We start from the raw sequence: 21,944 nt of genomic DNA on the forward strand, positions 1-21,944 counted from the left end.
ATATAAAAGCAGTTATTTGTGTACTCCTACTCGGACAGCTAGGAAGCAGAAATGTTCTAGTGAAGCTCTTTATGACATATTATGCATGATCAGTTTAGTACAGAAATTTGTCTCCAATATACTATAACTAGTTTTTGCATATACTCAGTGAATCCAGTGAAGGGCTGCAAAGATAATTAAGATACTGGAGCACCTGGCATACAAAGAGGTTGAGATTTCTAGGACTGCTTAGCCTCGAGAAAAGGTGCAGCCTCAATGTGTATAAGTACCTGAAAGGAAGGTGTAAAACAATCTCAGACTCTTAGTGGTATCCTCCGAAAGGACATGAAAATAAGTACATTCAACTTACACATAATTTTCATTTATTTGTTTTTAAACAGAGCATGAACAAACACTGGAACAGCTTATCCAGAGAGGTTGTACAGTTTCCAGCCTTAGAGATATACAAAACTTAACTGAGCACAGGTCCTTTCCACTGGCTCTGTGAAGTAGTAAAATCCCTTGGAGATGTATTTATCTGGCACAGATTATCAGATAAAATCCTCCTAGGGCTGTGACAAACATGAACCTGCTGAGAATCCTCAAATCCCATTGCCAGACTCACTGCTTCTAATTTTCCTTAGCAGGATGTGTGTTCACAAAGACAATAAAAAAGAAACGTTACTTGCTGTCACTAGAGCTGGAGTTTGACACTCAAAGTGTTCATATGCATAGCTCACTTTCCCCCTTTGCTCCAGAACTCTGCATATCAAGTATTTCATAACCAGGAGGGAAAAGTATGTTTTGTTAGTATAAAAGGTGAGGAGACTGAAGACACAGATACAGCACATAGTTATTAGTGGTAGAATTTGTGAACTGTGCAATGGGTGTATGGACTACACATTGAGACAATTTCTTTTTTACTTGGTTAACTTCTGTTTCCTGAGGTGTACTGTAAAATGAGTAAAACTTTTCAGAAAGAAAACTGAAGATCTGAAATGAGATTGAAACAAAACTCTTCTTCATCAATCTGAATTCTGACTGTCATCAATCCATCATAAAGGTAAGGTGATTTTTAACACACTTGTTTTACTCAACGTTTCTTGCTCATCAGTAGTAAAGTAGTTCTATGTGGACCTTTCTCTGCTAATAAACCATACTATTTGTATAGATAAGGGAAATGAAGGTAGTTTCTAGGCCACGATTTAAAGAAAAAAAAAACCCTCCCCATTATAAAAGTCCCATTTTCACCATACTGTTTCAACTGCTAGCAGAGAACTGTGTCATGAAGTGGACTTAGCATGTACAGAAGCGACATACACATAAGCTTCCTTTTTCTTGTTTTGGACTACAAAAAGTCAAGGTAGCTTTGAAAGCATCCATTATCAAAAGGACAATGCCTCTTCAGTATTGGCTCAAAATAAATGGACAGTCCTAAGAGTAAAGGAAAAGTAAAACAAGTCTCTGTAGATGCCAGGTAACCTGTCACTCAACTCAGAGAGCTCAACATTATGCTATTACTCAAAGGATGGCTGTAATGATACCATTCACTTCTGTCAATATAATTCCTTTCTGAGATAACCCCAAAAGAACCCCCCTATTATAGAACACAACACCTTTGCTTTTAGTAGTTCATTGCCTCTGTTGGCAGGAGATTGAATAGTCCAACTAGACTGGCAGTCTCATGCTTAATAAATACAAGTTTATTCTTCTTAGGAAATGACAATTTAAAATAGCTCTTAAAATACTGTACTTAAAAGAGACAAAGATTTTTGTTATAAAGTTTCAGTCGTGGTATTAGCTTTTAAAATAAATTAGGCACAAAGTAGATTAGCAGCACAAACACTTAATTTGCATATCATTGTCATCTGTGAGTTGAGAGCTCACACCTCCAAAAATTAATAAATGTAACTGGGTTTTTTTCACCCACACAGTGCTTATTTTTATCTCACAAAACTTTCATTTGTAAGAGTTAGAATCTGTTGTTTGAGGAAATTCTTGAATTCCTCAGCTTACCAGGGAATGCTAATGGCACCAGCAGTACAGCCCATCCTCATGGATCCCTGAATGGCAGCAAGAAGTCAGATCCACTACAGGACTTTTTCTGGCTACCTACTAAATACATGTGGTTTCTTGGTCTTTTCTTCGTCTCAAAGTTGCCAATTACTGGTTTGTGATGCAGCATCACATTTAAGGCATTTTAAATCAAAACAACTAAATTCAATTGATGTATTTTCATAATGAGGTGAAAAGAAAACAACTGGCTATTTCAGATGTTCAGATGAAAGCAACTCTTAAAAGTCTTATTACTACTGAGAAATGAGGCACCCAAAGTTCACAGCCGCTAGTAAAGCAAACTTTTCCCACCACCACCTTTAATAACAACTTTAGAGCTGCTGGTCTCTAAATTTTGTGCTTTTTCACTCCTTCTTTGGTCGACCTTTGAAGGTATTCATGACATCAAGGCATCCAAAGTAGTCTGAAAGGAGAACAGTTGCTTTCACTGGTAGGAAGCTGTAAGGCAGGGACATGGAAGAAGATAAAAAGGAACAAACATACATCAGCAGAGTTGTGTAGTCTTATCACAGAATTAGTTTAACCTGGCTAATACTGACAAAGGCAGTATACTCTTCAGAATACAGACTCACTGGTCTTCTCAAAATATCCTTTACACTCATTTGGAAGCCTGAGTTATTAGATAGATCAGTATTCCAACCTGGCTTGTAACAGAGATAAAAGTGCCCAAATGCTGGAGTAAGACACCACATGGATTTATAGCTGGACTCAGTGATCTTAGAGGTCTTCTCCAACCAATAATTCTCTGACATGCAGTACGGGAGAAGCAGGCCCAGTCTCTACAGCCCCCAGAAAACTCCACCCAAATGGAGTCAGCAAGGCACAGTCAGACATTTCTGCCATTATTCCGTGAGACTGAACTCATAGAAACAAACAAACAAAACTCTTCAAAAAATGTGTATAACTTAATGAAAATTCACATCACAGAATCACAGAATCACTTTGTTGGAAGAGACTTCAAGATCATCAAATCCAACCCAACACTAACCTCAACTCTAACATGGCACCAAGTGCCACATCCAGTCTCTTCTTAAACGCATCCAGAGATGGTGAATCCACCACATGCCCAGGCAGACAACTCCAACACTTTATTACCCTTTCTGTAAAAAACTTTTTCCTAATATCCAGCCTATATTTCCCATGCCACAGCTTAAGTCTGTGTCCTCTCATTCTGTCAGTTGCTGCCTGGAGAAAGAGACCAATGCCCACCTGATTACAGCTGCCTTTCAGGGAGTTGTAAGGAGTGGTAAGGTCACCTCGGAGTCTCCTTTTCTCCAGGCTGAACACCCCCAGCTCCCTCAGTCGTTCCTCACAGGGTTTGTGCTCCAAGCCCCTCACCAGCCTCGTTGCCTCCTCTGGACCCACTCAAGTGTCCCAAGGTCCTTCCTAAACTGAGGGCCCAGAACTGGACACAGCACTCGAGGTGTGGCCTCACCAGTTTCCAGGACAGGGGCAGAATGACCTCCCTGCTCCTGCTGGACACACCATTCCTGATCCAGGCCAGGATGGCATTGGCCCTCTTGGCCACCAGGGCACACTGCTGGCTCATGTTCAGCTGCTGTCACCAGAACCCCCAGGTCCCTTTCTGCCTGGGCACTGTCCAGCCACACCATCCCCAGCCTGTAATGGTGCAGGGGGTTATTGTGGCTGAAATGCAGGAGTCCGCACTTGGACTTGTTAAATTTCATCCTGTTGGACTCTGCCCATCCATCCAACCACTCCAGGTCTCTCTGCAGAGCCCTCCCACCTTCCAACAGATCAAAACATGCTCCCAGCTTAGTGTCATCTGCAAATTTACTAATGAAAGATTCAATACCCTCATCCATGTCATCAATAAAAATAGTGAACAGAACTGGCCCCAGCACAGACCCTGAGAGATACCACTGGTGACTGGCCACCAGCTGGATGCAGCACCATTCGCCACCACTCTGGGTCCAGCCATCCAGCCAGTCCTTAACCCAGCAAAGAGTGCTGCCAAGTGTGTCCAAGGCATGGGCTGCCAGCTTTTTCAGGAGTATGCTGTGGGAGACAGTGTCAAATGCCTTGTTGAAGTCCAAATAGACAACATCCACAGCCTTTCCTGCATCCACCAGGAGGGTCACCTGGTCATAAAAGGAGACCAGGTTGTTCAAAGATGACCTGCCGCTCCTAAACCCATGCTGACTGGGTCTGATACCCTGGCCGTCTTGTGTTGGAGTCCAGGGCATTCCTTTGGACGCCCTGGAAAGCCACATACCTCAGCAGAAAAGTTTGGGACCAAAGTGGGGGGGTTTGATATCTGTATAGGGGGGTCTGGAGGTGTACAGGGGAGTTGGAGACCCTGGCATACAGTCCAGGAGTACACCGCCTTTAATCTCAGCCCATGGGAATAGCTTCCAACATTGAGAGAAGAATTACAAACCACAAAGGTGTGAAAACAGTGGTGTAGCTTATTATGGGGTGAAAAATTGTGTAGTTTTGGGGTTCTTAGAATGGAGGTGAATGGGGAAACAAAATGGACGATTTAGGGTGGTGCCCTGGGTTGTTCTTCTCCCTTGGCCTCCATCTCCTGCTGTGACAGTGGCACAAAGTAGTTCAAGGAGATTGGGTCAGAGTACAGACGACCCTGTTACTATAAGTAATAGGTATTGGCACATAATTGTGAATAATACACACGTAATTATCAGTGTAAGAAGGTAGCGACCTCCCATCAAGGGGTGAGTCGCCTCATGTCCTAGCTGCTGTTCAAATCTTGCCTGGGCACAAAGAACATTGTGAGACACGAAATAATAAACAACACAAAAAATCAAAAAACCCAAGACCTTTAAGACTCCACTTCTTTCTTGCAACCTGGCTCAGAGCTTTTTCAGAGGCAAAAACTCTTAACCACCTAAATCTCGGGTGAAAAACCAAACCTGAGAACTGGCATTTTTGGGTGGGCTTTGATGACTCTTTCCATTTGTTCTCTCCAAATGGATGTAACATGCAGCGGTGTTCCGACTTTGCTGCATGCTTTCACTATCTGCACCAGAGAGGGCTGATCAGGCATCACACTGATGATGCACTTGCATTCTATGTTGGCATTTGCAAAGGCAAGACTGAAGCAAATGTGGCTTTGCTCTTTCATCATTGACTTGTTCGTCAATTGCTTGTGTGAGATGATCAATGAACGAGGAAAAAGTTTCTGAAGGGCTTTGCTTTATCTCTGTATAAATGCTTTCCAATACAAAAGTCTTGTTGATGCTCCTCCTAACTTCACCAAATATTGAGAACTACAATTTCATGATCACTGTGCCCCAAATGGCCTCCAACTACCACATCTCCTACCAGTCCATCTCTATTTGTAAACAACAGGTCTAACATAGTGGTGGGCTCACTCACCAGCTGCAACAAGAAGTTGTCCTCAATACACTCTAAAAACTTCCAGGACTGCCTCCTTTCTGCTATATTAAGTTCCCAGCAGATGTCTGGTGGGTTAAAGTCACCTACAAGAACAAGAGCTGGTGCTCCTGAATCATTCTCCAGCTGCTTATAGAATAGGTTCTCCACCTCTTCCTCCTGGTTGGGTGGACAACAGACTCCCAACAGGAGTCAGCCTTATTGGCCTTCCCTTAATCCTTACCCATAAGCATTCAAATTCATCAACACTAATCATAAAATCTATGGCAACAAAAGCCTTCCTAATATAAAGGGCCACCCCTCCATCCCTTCTCCCTTTCCTGTCTCTTCTCAGGAGCTTGTAGCCATGCAGTGCAGCACTCCAACTATGTGAGTCGTCCCACCACTTTTCTGTGATAGCAACTACATCAATAAGGAGAAGCCTCATTTATACTTTAAGCATCCCCAGACAGAAAAGAGAGAGGGGAAAAGAAACATAACTTACCTTTTTAAAAAAAAAATAAAATAAAAGATGCGTGGTATAATCAACATTTCTTGGTTCTGCCGAACACCATTGATTATCCTCTCAGCCACATACTCTGGATCCAGAATAGGAAGCATACGTGGCCATCTGAGAAAAGAAAATATTTATTGCTACAATACAAATTGCTTTGGATTCACATTTTATTCAAAAGACTCTCAAATTTACAGTTATTCAATGAAAAAAAAATAAATACCACGAGTCCTATGAACAACAGAATCTTCATTATGTTAGAGCAAGTGGACATTGTTATTTTTCCCCTGTATAACCTCTCATAAGACAAAAACAGAGACCTCATATTAAGATACACCAGACTTTTATTTGGCTCCTAAACTTTGTCATTATAGATGCATATCAAGCAAAGCTCTGTCATCGATTTCAGGAGGAGAATGGGGGTTTAGAAACCAGAGAGGACAAATAGAGCTTTGGACCTATGGACAAAATTGGCTTCTGCTGAGGAAAGGACAACAATTATGTTTCACACTTCAGCTTAAATGAACAGTAAAGTACCTAGGCTTTACTGATAGTAAAGTGCCCAGTAACTGGAAAGAACTATTCACATCCACCTGAAGCCCTAAAAATGCAACTTTCATAAAAACCTCACGAGAGTTTACTCACTTGGATATAACACCATTAAACATTCCTGTGTTGATGATATAAGGACACACAATTGTGGTTTTAACACCAGTCTTTCTCAGAACTCTCATCTCCATATCGATTGACTCTGCAAAACCAATTGCTGCAAATTTACTTGCACAGTAATCTGTAAAATAAAACATTAACTGCAGTTAAATATTTAAATTTACAAATAAAACTTTACTGTCCAATACTAAACCACCACCAGAATAGGAATGGCTTTCAGGATTAGGTTAAATTTTGTTTTTGAAATGATTCATTCCTTTTCTTTAAAATCAAACTAATTACCTCAATTAATATTAGCTTTAATACACTACCTGAAACCTGACTGCCTCCACACATTCCTGCACAGCTTGCTATGCTAACCAAGTGACCATGGTTAGCAGCAGTCATTGCTGGGAGAAAGGCTTTGTAAGTCTGCAAAGTAAATCAGAATTGCAATGTAACATTTCACTTAGTAAACTACATGCCATAATATTTTGAAGATGTTTGTTGGTTTTAGAGAAATTCTCCCAACAGTTTGAAAGAACTTACCCCTTTCCATTATGGAAAGGATGTGTGTATGTATGTGGAGCTTGTTGTTTGAACTCCAACCTTCAACAATTTAAATAGGGAGGTCCCACCCCACCAGTATTACCAAAGACAGATGGTAACTTGATGAAAGCTAAATATATAGATTCATCTAGTCTTGGAGTTGAGAATTAAGTGTTCACTGCAAATTTTTGAAATGACAAAGACTTGAATTTCATGTTTTCCTTCTATTAAATTCATTAAATCTTTGTGATTGAATTGATGTCTAAATAAACTGAAACACGACTGAATATTTTCTTCACAATTCTTTATGATAGAAGCAGCATACTGGTGACCTGCCTTCAGTGAAAGGAAGAAAAAGCACACCAGGTTACTCCTTCTGGACAAAAGCTCCACCTACTATTAAGAGCATTATCAGAACATGTGGTGTTTCTTACTGAAATTATCACAACCACACAACAACTAGAACACTAGCAGAACAGAAGAACGGAAGGAGAATTGAACACTTCCCTGTTACTAGGGACAGCAATTATTAGGGTGGGCCTGCTTCATGTCAATTAATAATGAGACTATAACATATGACCAGCCTCAGAATTTAGCAGATGGTAGACTTCAGTTCTTAAGAGAACTTCTAAATGTAAAGTGCTTCCACCTGCCTTCCACCTAGAGAATCTTCCAAGCTTTGTTTTTTTTTTTTTATTTTACAGACTCCAAAGCAAAGGAAAAAACTTCTTGTATAATTTCTGACTCTTTCTTCCAAAGACATCTATATCCTTGCATGTTTTCCTCAATTCCAAAATGCAAAATTAACATTGAAAACATGTTAAAAGCATGTCCTAGTGTGCATATGCAAAATACAGGTATTACCCAGAAGTGTGCAATTGTGTTCACTTCCATGGTTTTTTCTAAAAGTGAATCTGGAGAATCAAGAAATCTCTTCCCAATTACAATACCAGCATTGTTGATTAGGATGCTGACATCGCCAACTTCTTTTTTAACCTAAAACAAAAAGAATCAAGATAGCGGGCAATAAATACAAAACATTATTTTTTCATTCTTCAATGTGAAAACGTAACAGATATATTAAACATTTAAGTAAGATGAACTTATGCTTGTTATGGATGCAAACACTTCAGATTCTTGTACTGGATCACCTTTTTAAAGGTATTATGACCTTTCTAATGGCTTTTCTCCAGATCTGTGGAGCCCAACAGCCCCACACAAGCTTCTGCTTTCAGCACCTCTGTTTCTGAGGACAAAAGTTCCAGGAAAGTCTTTATTGCAGAAAGCTTAACTAATACAGGTATTTTGCTACAGAAAACACATCTTAAAACTAAAGAGCAATTCTGGACTAGAATCTGGTACACTCTACCCCAGAAATAAAGTCGGCTAAAAAACAATACCTATATGTTTAATTCAGTAAGAGGAAGTATAGTTTTCCTTTTAGCTCCAGACTGAACATTCATGAACAGAGTCATTTGAGAGAACACACGCAGGCCAGCTGAGAGCAAGATATTGTGTCAGCTGTCCAAAGGAGAATGAAAATATTTAATAGAGGATTTGAAGTACAGGTCATTGATCTGAGCTATCTGGGAAAATTAAATTGGTATAACAGTGAAGAATCAAAGAGTAATTTATCACTTAGCCTTCATTCTAGTTTAATTCCTCATCTTCCTTAAACTTCCTCCAATCTTGTCTAATTTTTTAACTAAGCTTTAGGACTTGGGTACTTCTGGAATAGGGACATCAGAAATAAATTTTAAGCTGTAGGTTTTAATGGCCAAAACACTGTCCTTCACCTTGTTGGTACAGGAAAGAAACGACGACCTGATACCCGCAGAGCCTTTGGGTTTTCTTCCTACCAAAGTAACCTTTTTCATGGTGTATCTGTGTGGCTGATGAAGCACATAATAAAGACTCACATACATTTCATTTTGGCTTCAGGACACTGTTTCAATGGGAGCAAAGTTTTCAAACATATCCTGCCCCGCCAGCATGAATTTTGTTCACCGAATCTTGCAAAACTCCAAGTCAGCATAAAGCTGAATCACCAGAAGGGGAAAAAGGACCTGGAACCATGCTGTCATACCCTGCAAAGGCCGATACTGAAAACTAAGAACCAAAGTCTGCTACACTGCATGAAGTAAACAGTGGCACCAAGCACCACCTAATACTAAAGTCTTTTTGTAACTGATAAGATTGGATGATTCTACATCATCAGCAGGACATGCCACTTCAGAAATAATGGTAGTTTGGTGTTTTCTTCTATGCAGATCAGCATGAGGATTATCAGTGAATCTGATAGCTGCTGAACTGCTGACACAAGGTTCTAAGGGAGGGACCAGGCACTGGACCCTACTATGACTTCTTTGTTCCTGCCTAGCCCTGTCTGCATCATCCTGAACCCATGTCACACAGATCTACACCCTGTTCCCTTCTTCAAATTTGGCCAGCATGGTTCAGCCACTACCTTTTTCCATGGGCTCAGAGAGCTAGCCCCCAATTCAAGTCCTCAAAACAAAAGGTTAATTTTCATCTGCTTCATTACAGTATCCTTCACAATACTCCTCCTGCAGTTCTCCCAATTCAGCAGGAAGCACAGCTACTGGCCTGGGGAGAGATGTGCAACTTCTCTGCAGGGACAGCAGATGTCCACCAGCTCAGCTGGTGTAACAGAGCTGCAAAGGGGGCCAAGGCTTGCTGGAATACAGAACCAACAGCACCAGCCTCTAACAAGCTGCAATTCATGCACAAGCTTCACATATCAGGAAGGCTGTCATTGTCATTTTTGTACAGACAGAAAAGGCAGAAGGCTAAAATTTCTTAAAGAGCACCAAAACATTATTTCAGCCAACAGATGCTCCTGAAGAGAGCTGAAATTTCTTTTAAAAAAAATTCATCCCCAGGCAACACTCACTGTGGAAACCTCTTAGATCAAACAGTTAAGTTCAGAAAATTTCAAGGGAATAACAACAGGTTCTTACACTTGAAACTGTTTGACAATTTTAAGTGTTGGCGGTACTGCTAGTCTGCCCAAATTATCTAACCACATGCTACGTTTACAAAGCTCTTCAGAAATGAAAGAATGAAATATTTAAGACATCAAGATACATTTATTAATTCAGATAAAGTAAGATGGCAAAAATCTCTTCACAGCAATGGAATGATTTGAAAATTGCCTAAGCAGTTAATCCTTTTTACAATGTATGGTCTTTTGGTAAAAGGCTGCCAGAACTTGAAACATTGCTTTAGCTTCAATAAATTGATTTTCCGCACTTCCGCACGATGAAGGGCTCACTCTGTAGCTGAAGGAATGAATGAGAAGCTACCCAGTTAAAATGAGCTACTGAAAAAGAGACCTGGCTCTGTTTAGTTTTTAAGGAATAGACATACACAGGTCAACTCTAAAAACCAGAATTCTTGAAATAGATAGGAAGCACAATACATTCAGAATTAATTAACTTTAATCGCTTGCTTTGAATCCAGTAGAAAACTTTATCATGCATCTTACATCCATGCTTGCACTCATCTTAGAATAATGCCAAAGGCACAAAGAAGACACTTTACCTGGTCAGCTACTCTGTAGACATCCTGTCTTTTGCTACAGTCACAGATGTAAGAGTGTACTCTTCCTGCTCCACTTTCTCTGGCCAGTTTAACTGTGCCATTGAGGCCTTCTTGATTAATATCCCACAGGACCACCGTGGCTCCAAGGCTGGCAAACTTTATTGCTAAGAGTCTTCCAATACCACTTCCCGCTCCTGTTATTAATACAATTTCACCACTAACATTCTTCTTCCGTACAGGAACAACCAAGAACACCAGGGACTCCAGTGAGTAATAAATTAAAAGTACAATGGCTTTTAGTGTTTCCAGGAAGAAGTTCATCTTCAGGCTATTTCTTCAGAGACCTGATAAAAAACCCAAAACATTTACCAGATAGGGTAAACCACAGAGAAAACGCAAACATCAACATTGCTAAAACATTTTCAGACCCATTCTAAATACTTTCTCTAGCCTGCTTTAGAGTCTTGTTTTACAAAAATATGTTGTCTTTGTCTTTGTTTAGATAGACAGGTATTTGCCAGGGAAGATTGGAATTTCCCTTGGAATGTAAGCCTCTCTCTTTGCCTTTTCTTAATTATTATAAATTTGCAATTAAAAGGCTGTCAGGCAAAGATTTTGGGAATAGGTATAGCAGTTCTTTACTAGGGATATTAAAAATACAAATGTTGTAGTACAGAAGAATAAGTAAGCAAACAAATAAATAAGAAATCCTAGAAAACCCTGAAAGAGTTAGAAATAGAACTTAACACCCTGTTGGTCAGAGAACTGGAAACAGTCTAAAAACTAAGCCTCCTTGGAGTGGCAGATGTGGTTCTGCTGGAAACAGCAATGATCCTGTGGAGCCAAGGGTCCAGAGATGGGTCCAGCCTTCCTTTGGGAGTCCCGTGGGAACACTGGATGTCAGATGACACTTGGGGCTCTTTTTTATCTAGGTGAAGATAGTTTGATTCCTCCTCCCTGGGTAGAGCATTTTACAACAGCATGATGTAATGTGTCATGTCATTGGTGAGCTTTAATGGTCCATTAACAGAAGATATCCCCATGGGGGGTAGTGGAAGAATGAACACAGATAAGCAACACTGCTCCACCTGGTTTTTAACAGCTAGCTTGTTATCAGAGAAGGCCAATATGCTCCCACAACAGACAAAGAAAAATCTGCTCAACTGGGTTTCGGCCACTTCTTTCTTTCAATTAAGTGCTCTTAAGTAGCTAACAACTGGTCTCCTCGGTAACTTACGAGGAAAAAATTCTTTAGAGTAAAAAAGAGACAAACCTAACCCCCAAGAAGGCTTACACCTGCATATCTAATCCATTTGTCCTGTTTCTGTCTCATCTTCAGGTGGCTTCCACTTTTCTCCACGATGCACTACACAATTCATTTACCATTCAGCAGCAGTAGGAAACACCTGCATTCATCTGCTTTAGAAATTTCCCACCCATCATGACATGGCTTTCATTCTCTGCTGTTCTGAAAGAATGTGGACAAAAATCTAAAATAAATAAATACATACTACTACTACTAGTAAAAATCTGCCCATTGAGCATCTTAAACGGAAATGCATGACAATTACAAATCAAAACTTACGGTTTGATCAAAGAAATTACATGGGCCTGATATTTCTGGGTCTGAGAGATTTTAGCCTGCTAGCAGCTGCTAACCTTTTCCCAAGGAAATATTACTCAAGAAAGCTCCTTCTCAAAACAATCTTGGCAAACCACTATCCTTTCTCAAAACAATCTTTCTCCAGGTGCTGTTTTGCTGTTTCTCTAGTTTAACCAATGGGATTAGAGAGGTGTCGTTCCTATACACCAACCATGTTAAGTCTGAATCGGCACATCTTACAAACGGTATGAAGAATTAGACAATAAAAGCCTTTCTTCTATGCTCTTTGCCTTCTGAAATATTTGGAGTCTTTCATCTTTATTTGTGCCCAACAGCAACCAAACTTGAGTGCTCACAAACGAGTACTGTAGGTCAGGAAAAATTCTGCTTTTAGGACCACAACTCTTTTTGCTTTGTAGGCACTCCTTGTCACCATGAAATCACATGCAGAACAAGTCACAGTCCCAATTGTACTGAAAAAACATGAGCATAAGGAGCTTCAGAAGACAAGATGCTTACAAATCTCCAAAGCACTCTAGGTAAATAACTATCTGTCAATGCTGACTTTTCAGCTACCTGTACTACCATTATTGAGGAGAGCCTGCTTTTGCAGTCGAACACAGCTCTTTAAGAATGCACTGCAAAGCTGTTAAGTTTCTTCTCTTTACTTCCCCGCATTCAGCAAATGTCATAGGCTTGAATCACAGTATCTCAGGTACGTGTTTAACCTCACCATCTGTGCACATCCCAGTAATGCTGACAGCAAGCAGGCCTTTAAGTCCTTGGAGGAATGTTATTTTATTTCCCAGTATACAAAAGTTGTGCAAGAAATTCATCCTTGGTCAAAACAGGTTTTAATCCCTGACTAATAACATTATGAAGCAATAACACCTTCTTTCTCAGCTAAAGGTAGAGTGCGCTGGTATGCACATGTCAACCATTTACATGCCCAGTCTCATGACATCTCATAGTTCATTTTGCTATCGATGAATCTAAGTATCTATGTAGAGGTAGTAGTGTTTGACAAGTGCCAGGAGATAAGTCACTTAGATCTCTGCTACTCTGAGCAAAGTTCAGTAAATCTAGCATGAGGACCTACACGCGTTACCACGAGTCTCAGGTTTTTTACATGGGAAATGACTGCTCTTGAAAAGAAACTGGCCTGTGCAAGAGCAGAGCTAGTTATTTCAGAAAGTTTTCTGGCAGAAATATTGGGACATCTTAAAACTGTTCTGATAACAGAAAAACATTTGTCAAAGACACAGCGATAGAAAAACAAGTTCTTTGTGGCAAAGTCATGGGGTGAATGCTTTTCATTGAGTACTTTCTATTCCTCATTCTCATAAAATGTGACAAAATGTACGCAGGGGCGGTAGCACCAGTAAGAACTGAAACAAATATCAAAACAGCACTGGAACATTTGTCTAGAGCCAATATTGGCATTTCCTGTAATAGGGTCTCTTATCTGGAGAGCTATAACAGTTCTGAGCAAAACAGAATTATAAAGGAAAAATGTTATTAAATTTCATGTACATAAAAAAGTGTAAGCTTTGGGAAGCACAAGTTCTTTGTTGAGCCTAAAACAGAAGAAACAAGTTTTAAAAATTAATGCAGTGGCTGAATTCAATTAGATTGAACTAATTTAATGCACTTAACATAAAACCCTCCATCTGCATGAAAGGGGACTGGTATCTTGGGCATGGATAAGGTTGTTAAAGTTAAGCCCTATGGAAAAGGGGGAAGGGAGGCAATTGCCTTCAGAGGCAATACAGAATTTGACCTAAACTCAGTTGAAAATTTATGACAGTAACTCTTTCAGTAAAATATTCATAATATTAGGCTTGTATAGGTCAGAGGTACATTACATACTTCAGAAAAGTATGACATTCACTTAATGAAGTAAAGTTGATTATGCATACAGAACACAGGAGATTTCCTGTTAGAAGACCAACTCTGCATCCTTCAATGAGATGCTTCATTTCCATGGACACAGCTCTGCCCTAACCCAGATTTGTCGGGCTCCATTCTCACTCAGTGCATTAGTATTGCTAAATACACCAGCTACTGTAACCAAGCATATCCACACAAACAATGAAATTTGCCCGTCGTTCAGGCGAATTTGGCTTGTCAACTGAAGTGAGCAGGGATGTATTCACAGGTGAATTACCCAAGGAGGCCTTTGGAACATGCAGAATCTCAGATTACTTTCGATGCCTTGTATTGTTTTCTGGTATGCCTATGTCCACGCAGACACAAGTGTGGAGAGCTTTTAGGCGGTAGAGAAGTATCAGGCAATGTTTTAAGTGCCGATGACTTGGCCAGCAAAGGCTTGTCGGCCCGTGTGCCAGCGCTCACCACCGACAGGCTCTCGCAGACCTGACAGGGTCTTAAAGACCATCACTGCTCACGAAACCCAAGGGCAGGACCGAGGCCGGCAGCTGAACGGCACATCGCCTTTGCTCTTCGAAGGACTAAATGCTGATCACAGAAACACCTGAGCAGCGTCTGGCAAGGATGAATTTTTCTCACTGTACCGAGAGAGTTGAGAGCCCACAAAACCATAGGGATCCCGTAGCCAAAGCTGCCCAAGAGCAGCAGTAAATTCCTCAGCCCCCGGAAGATGCTGGCTGGAGAATCTGACTGGCACTTGGCACGGCGCACCCACCAAGCCTTTCTTCCCAGCATCGTAAGAAAGGCCAGGAGCAGCGTTCAGCTGCAGTGACCGGCTCAGCAGCCCCTCAGGCCGCCTCCCCAGGACGCGCCGCTGCCCCGCGGCGCCCGGCCGCCCACGGCCCCGGATCCTCCTACCTGCACACCCTGTGCCGTCCCCCGGCGCCCGCCCGGCCACAACGCCCCAGCACCGGGCTCCCTTCGCCCGCCGGCCTGGAGCACAGGCAGCGCACCTCCGCCTCCCGCCGCCGCGCCGCAGCTCTGGGCCGGGCGGCCGACAGCCAAGGGAGCGGGGAGCACGGCAGGGCGGAGCGGAGCGGCCCCGCCTTTATCAGGCAGCCCGCCCCGGAGCGGGGCCGAGCGGATGCTCGGGGGCGGGACGGGACGGCGTCGGAGGCTGTGGCCGGTGTCGGAGGAGGGTCTGGCGGGCGGTGCCGGAGGGGGCTGTGGCCGGTGTCCGAGGGGGCTGTGGCCGGTGCCGGAGGGGGCTGTGGCCGGTGTCCGAGGGGGCTGTGGCCGGTGCCGGAGGGGGCTGTGGCCGGTGCCGGAGGGGGCTGTGGCCGGTGCCGGAGGGGGCTGTGGCCGGTGTCCGAGGGGGCTGTGGCCGGTGTCCGAGGGGGCTGTGGCCGGTGTCCGAGGGGGCTGTGGCCGGTGTCCGAGGGGGCTGTGGCCGGTGCCGGAGGGGGCTGTGGCCGGTGCCGGAGGGGGCTGTGGCCGGTGCCGGAGGGGGCTGTGGCCGGTGCCGGAGGGGGCTGTGGCCGGTGTCCGCTCCGCAGTGGCAGAGCGCCGGGCTGGGGGCTGCGGCTGCCGCGGCGCTGTCCGCGTTCCGCCCGGGGCTGGCGGGCCGTGAGCCCGGCACGGAGCTGCGGGGTCCGCCCCGGGAAGGAGAGCTGCGACCCGGGCGGCCCTGAGGGCGCTTGTCCCCGAGGGCTCTTCGCTGAGACCGGAGTGGGGTCAAAAGCTCAAAGGACGGAGCAGTTTGTTGGGCGGAGGCCTCGGGACAACTCCCGAACTCCCCCGCATTTTCCCTGGGATTTTGTTGTTGTTTGTTGGGGTTGTAGGTAGTTTGGTTTGGTTTGGTGGTGGCGGTGGTTTGGTTTGATGTTTGGCTTGGATTGGTTAAAAAAAAAAAAAAAGAAAAAAAAAAAAAAAAAAAGGTGTTTTTATACGTGTGGTGGTTTTCTGTCCGTGCTGAGACCTGCACCTGAAGGCGTGGTTGATGTGAAGAGCTCACCTGGCCTGGGTGAAGGCATCCTGCATGGAAGGGGTTTCACCCAGAGTGAGCGTGAGCCCTTCAGGGTGGCGTCCCTTAGACGGAGTGAACGACACTTGAGCTTAAAACATGTGTTCTACTGTACCCGGACTGGAGTCTTGGGTTTGCTGATTCAGTGAAATGCCCTTCCTTTACTGCTATATATACACAAGTCCCTTATAGGGCAGCATTGTTTTGGAGGTTTTTTCTAACCATATGCTCATCCTTAGGCTGCAGAACTGTGAAAGTCTAAGTTGCTGAACACTGACAACTTCAAGGAAAGTTTGTACGATGAGAGAATGGTTAGTACCACCAGAAAAAAATACAGCTGAAGGTGTTTGCTGGGCAAATCATTATCATGATGGTTAATACCCCAGCTTTCCAGTACTATCGTATTAAAGCTGTACATTCAGGAGGCTAATGACAGTCAATCAGTGACATTGGCTGCTGCTTTCTTTTTGTGGATTGTATTGTTTAAAGTGGCTCACTTAAAACAAGGAAGTGTAAAATCCACACGACCACACCCCATTTATTTAGTTTTTGAAAGGTTTAAATATGTGCTTTGCACTAATGCTTTGAAATTAATGGCATTTAACACTGAGATGACTTTATGATTGGAGATGGAGGATAGAAGTTGGGAGACACATCCCGTTTTCCCCAGCCTGTATGAAGATTTTGGGCATGTGAGAAACTTGAATAAAACTTGCTGAAACAAAATTCTCCAGATAGCTTCCCTTTACTAGTCTACATTATGAAAGACTCAAACTAGTTTTTAGAGGAACCATTTGAAAGACTGCCAGATTAGCATCTTTCACAGTCTTGTGTCAGAGAAGACACAAGTGGAATCATTACTCTTGATTCTAGTCTAGAAATGGAACTACTCTAATTTGTATCAGATGTGGATGTCTCCTTCTTGCCACATGTTACTTTTGGGCTGATTTTTGAGTGCTGTCAGAATTCCAAGAGTGTAGAATTGGGACTGGTGTTGTTTGCTTGTTTTGTGTAACATCCCACTGGATGTCTTCAAAGGAACCCAAGGTCATTCAAGTCATAAGAAGATGTTTGAGGAACTTTTGAGTGCTGTCACTTCTGCTTGTCTGTAGTAGTCATGCCATGGAAGTGTGCTCCTAGTCTGTAGCCTTTTTTACTGAGGGCTGCATTGTATTTTGGCCTACCCTAACTTCAAGGAAACACGTGGCTTCTGTTGTTGGGTAGATATTGGCACCTCTGCTGGAACAGTGTAGCCAGGAGCACACTAGGGTCCTGTTTATGCGTCATGTGAATCTGTGGTAGATGTTTTGTTACATTCACCTGACTTCACCACCACTTAATTATAGATGTGTCACAAGATGCATGGATAAACCAAATAGATAGTTAATGTCAGTCTAAGCTGGATAAATGCAATTGCATGGTGATTAGCATAGTCATCCTCGCTTTAGAGTAAAAACAACAAACACGATTACCCTGTCATGCTGTTGGAGCCATATTCTCTTAAAAGCTCTCATACTTTTATTTATTTTTTTTTTTTTGTATCAAAACACTGAAATTGCAAGAACTATTTTGATATTAAAGCATCAGTTATGCCCCATGTACCCCAGCTGTTGAAGTGGAATAGTGTGATATGCTTGCAAACAGACTGATCTTTCTGCTTTCTTTGAATGCTTACTGTAGAATTCTAAAATGACCTCACTGCACTCTGCAATATCCTCATGAGGGGCAGATCCTGATCTCTTTACTCTCATCATGATTCAAGGAAACAGCATCAGTGTGAGTCAGGAGAGGTTTAGGTTGGATCTCAGGAAAAGAGTTTTCACTCATACAGTGGCTGAACACTGGAACAGGCTCCCCAGGGAAGTGGTCCCAGCACCAAGCTCAAGAAGTGTTTGGACAGTGCTCTCAGACACATGGTGTGACCTTGAAGTGTCCTGTGCAGGGTCAGGAGTTGGATTCCATGATCCTGATGGGTCCCTTCCAACACAGTGTATTCTATAATTCTATGGTAAGTTTTTATCGGCAGTATCAGCTGCTTTAGCAATTGTAGGTCATAGCAATTGCAGCCTACACGGACTTGTCCTTAGTCACACATTGCAACTTCTAAGAGGGGATTGAGTCTTCATAGAAACCCTAGTGACTTGCTCATAGAAGTCAGATATCTCCTGTGCTGCCTCTGAAGGAAACAGGGCAAACACGACTTTGACAGAGTTTCTCAAAATTGACATTTCCTTTTTTATTCCTGCTGAAGAAAAACAGTTGGGGCAAAGGAGATTCCAGTCAAGAGGAAGGATTATCATCCTGAAGACAGAAGGCTCAGTGACATTCTGAATTTTCATTTATCCTGTGTATTTCCTTTGAGTGATATTTACCATCTGATCAACGTTTATGGAATTCTGGTTCTTTCTACTTGCAGATGTGAAAATAGAGGAACTGTAAAAGTGACAAACTATTACCCACTCCTGCCCCATTCATTCTGGGAAAAGTGCCAAGTCCTCTTTAGTGATTGTGGGGGGGATGAGATGTGCTGCATTAAGATCTGTTCAAAGTATGAACTACAGAGCAAAGATAACCAACAGCTTTGGTGTTCCTCAAACATTAGGAGAGAGACAAATTATCATTGGAAGAGGAAAATGCCAGCACTAAGTATCACCATGTCTTAGCCACTGGAGGCTCAGGTCCCATAGTTCACTGCCTGTTGTGTTTACAATGTCAGGACCTGATAGATTGTTTCTAATTCCCCAAGTATTTTGGGCAGTGAACCTCTTCAGAACAAGAAAATGTGTTGATATGGGCCAGCTCTGTGATGAAATCTATCGTATGTTCACACAGCACAGAGGAATGTGTGGCAAGAGGAGTGAAAGCTTACAAAACAAGACTGACTGAATTGGGGCTCCCATGGCATAAGAAAGTGTTGTATGGGTGCCCTTGCCTCCAGCCATGGTAACAGGTAGTATTGTACACAGGGTGTGAAATCATGTTCTTTACCCATACAGGAATGCCTGTTATGTCAGTCTGGTAATCAGGCAGCGCTGCCTGAGCTCCCATCTGCCTCCAGACTTAACCCACTTTATTCAGAGCAGCGAGATGAATGAAAAAGGGATGCATGATAGAGTGAGCAGAAATGTTGCAGCATATGCTCAAATATTAGCATGTGTCCAAGAGCTGTTATAAATCAGCTTTGTTTAGCAGTGTGTGTTTTGTGATCCCACACTAGGATTTTATTTGCCAATGTATAAGCTGTAACACCGATGCACAATAAACACAGATGATCCACTGACTGCCACAATCATCTGCAAAGAGACTGCTGCAATGTAGCTGTTTGCTCAGAACTTTTGCATGCTCCCCTGTGTGCCCATGGTATGTTCTTATTAGCATGCTTACTTTCTAGAGTACCTGCTGTACTGCAGGAGGAAGTGTCCCAAATGGGATTTTTCTTCTTTCTTCATGAAAAAAAAAGTTTGTGAAGAGCTACTGAAGGAATCTGGGTAGTACATTTATGATGTACAGGCTGTCAGAATGGATTTAAAGGGAGAATTTGAAAAAAAAAAAAGGTAATTTGTAATTCTCACTGAATAGTAAAGAGAGTGAGGCAGTTTCCTACCATTTGGGACTTGTAGAAAAAGCTTCCTAACAGAGTAATGCAAGGTTTCTGACATGGAAAAATCAGATACAAAGCAGGAAAGCAAAACCAGCAAAAAAGTTTGGAGGTCTGGAAAATAAGGCAGCAAGGCTGATATCCAGTTAACAGAAAGAAAAGTTAGCAAGGTTTTAATTTATTAATTGAATGTATGGGAAAGCAGTAGGTTGGACAGTGCGTTCTAGTACAGGAATAAGTAGGGATTGGGGTAGAACACAGAGTGGAAACAGCAGGGTGTAACCAAACAACTAGTTTAAACCTCTACGTGCTGGAGGGAACACTCCAAGTGTGGCAGTCATGAATGTTTCATCTGGGCTTGCAGATCTGTGGCCTGATGGAAAGCCAGGGCAGCCTTACGTGCAGGTAGGGGCTAGAAGTAAAGATAAATGGTACGGGAGAAGGAAATGAATAATGGCTCTGTGCCAGACCTAATCTTCATTTCTCAGTTTTTCCTTCTTTTCAAATTCTGTTGCTTTTTGTCTTGTTTTAGATGTTAAATAGCCTGGGGAGGGTGAGGTGCAGAGTTTCTAGTGTATTCTAATGCACTCTGCAACGTGTGGCCACTAATTCTCTGAGTGTTCAGCCTCATTCCATAACTTTATCATTGTGAGCTACCATGAAAAAAAAATTTGCTCCTTTGCTCCTCTGTTATTTGTTTTTTAGAGGCCTAAAGGAGATGGGAGTTTCCAGCTCTGCACCACACTTTCTAGAGTATCAGCTGATGTGAGTACTAAGGATCAGGATTTTTGTCTGTTCCCATCTTAAGTTCCTCTCAATAAGACAGAAAGTACCCTCTGTCCCTCAGTCAAACTTTGTGAGTGCCAGAATATACTTGCATGTCTTGTGATGGTTGATTTTGGCTTGCTGTGTATTTCTCAAAAGTTGAGATAATGCTGCTAATATCTGTGAAGAAAATAAAGGCTGATACATTCCTCTGCATTGTTGGCCTGCAAGTTGGAAAAGAATGCTATGAAAGGAAGAATTGCTGATATTTTTATGCTAACTTTTATGTCCATGATATCATACTTAGCTGCCAGCTGCAAGGACATTAACCCTTGAGTCTCTGCTACATGCAAAATCACAGCACTCTTCTGCTCTTGGATTTTCACTTGCCCTTTTCTCTACAATTTCTAAGTTATTAGGCTCTTCAGCTACAGAGAAAATCCACACGTAATCATTTTGGTGAAGCTAATTTCTCAGAGAACATATAAATTCATGAACATTGAACATGTGTACTGGCTTGGACAAGGTTTCACTATGGTCACCTTGTTACTTCCAAAGAGCCTCAAACCTCCAGAGTGATCTAGTTGATTTCTGAGGGACCAGAAATTAAATCACTTCTGCTTTCAGAAGTGCTGTTTTTTTTTTTTTTTTTTTTTTTTTTTTTTTTTTTCCTTCTGTTTGAATCACACTTAAATGTCACTCTCTCTCATTTGCAAATCTGGATTTCTGTGATCCACTTAACAGTCCACTTAAGTTGAACAACTCCCCAGAAGAAACTAAGAGTGTACAGGCCTGATTTCCACGTGGTGGTTCTAGATGTGCCTCGGTGCTACATGCTTGTGCTGCATGCTACACGTGACACAACATCCAGTGCAAATTGCTGTTTTCATCATGTGAAAGTCTGATTTAAAGCAGGGAGATGATTTCTATTCAGGGCTTTGAGGTCTTGAGTACGAATGAGTCTATTGATCTAGGCAGTACTCTGTACCTTAGAAAGTGAGAGAGTATAAGGAAAAAGACATTTCAAATCCTAAAGCAGATGGAAAAGTTCTGTCCAGCTCTTTTAGTCACACTTCTCAACCCTTTTTGAAGTTGTACTACACTCTGTTGTATTTTATTACTATATTTACACTTTATTTTATTATATCCGTTTGCCTACACATTTGAATGCCTACTCATCCAATGTATTTGTTAATTCATTTTCCCTGCAATAAACTGCTGTATTTTTGAGTATTACATGTAAGATTCTTATTTTAAAATTCACTGTTGTCCCATTTTATCTCTGTTTGTAATGCCTGTAGCTGGCTATTGATGGAGTAAAATAAGCATCATGTTGGTCCATGGCGAGAGGTTGATGCACGTCATGCCACAGCAGCAC

General features: G+C 42.3%; 1 protein-coding gene across 1 annotated transcript; it reads right to left on the reverse strand.

Moving 5' to 3' along the window:
* Positions 1-1,664: 1,664 nt before the first annotated feature.
* Positions 1,665-15,231, reverse strand: SDR16C5 (short chain dehydrogenase/reductase family 16C member 5). The gene is made up of 7 exons (XM_066331374.1): positions 15,099-15,231; positions 10,688-11,031; positions 7,988-8,119; positions 6,907-7,006; positions 6,572-6,716; positions 5,918-6,043; positions 1,665-2,493 (listed from the first exon to the last, which is right to left on the reverse strand). Exons 2-7 carry the CDS (start codon positions 11,006-11,008, stop codon positions 2,400-2,402), a joined length of 918 nt encoding a protein of 305 aa, XP_066187471.1. The 5' UTR covers positions 11,009-11,031; positions 15,099-15,231; the 3' UTR covers positions 1,665-2,399.
* Between the last annotated feature and the right edge of the window lie 6,713 nt (positions 15,232-21,944).

The sequence above is a fragment of the Sylvia atricapilla genome, chromosome 1 (assembly GCF_009819655.1).
Source record: "Sylvia atricapilla isolate bSylAtr1 chromosome 1, bSylAtr1.pri, whole genome shotgun sequence".
NCBI lineage: Eukaryota > Metazoa > Chordata > Aves > Passeriformes > Sylviidae > Sylvia > Sylvia atricapilla.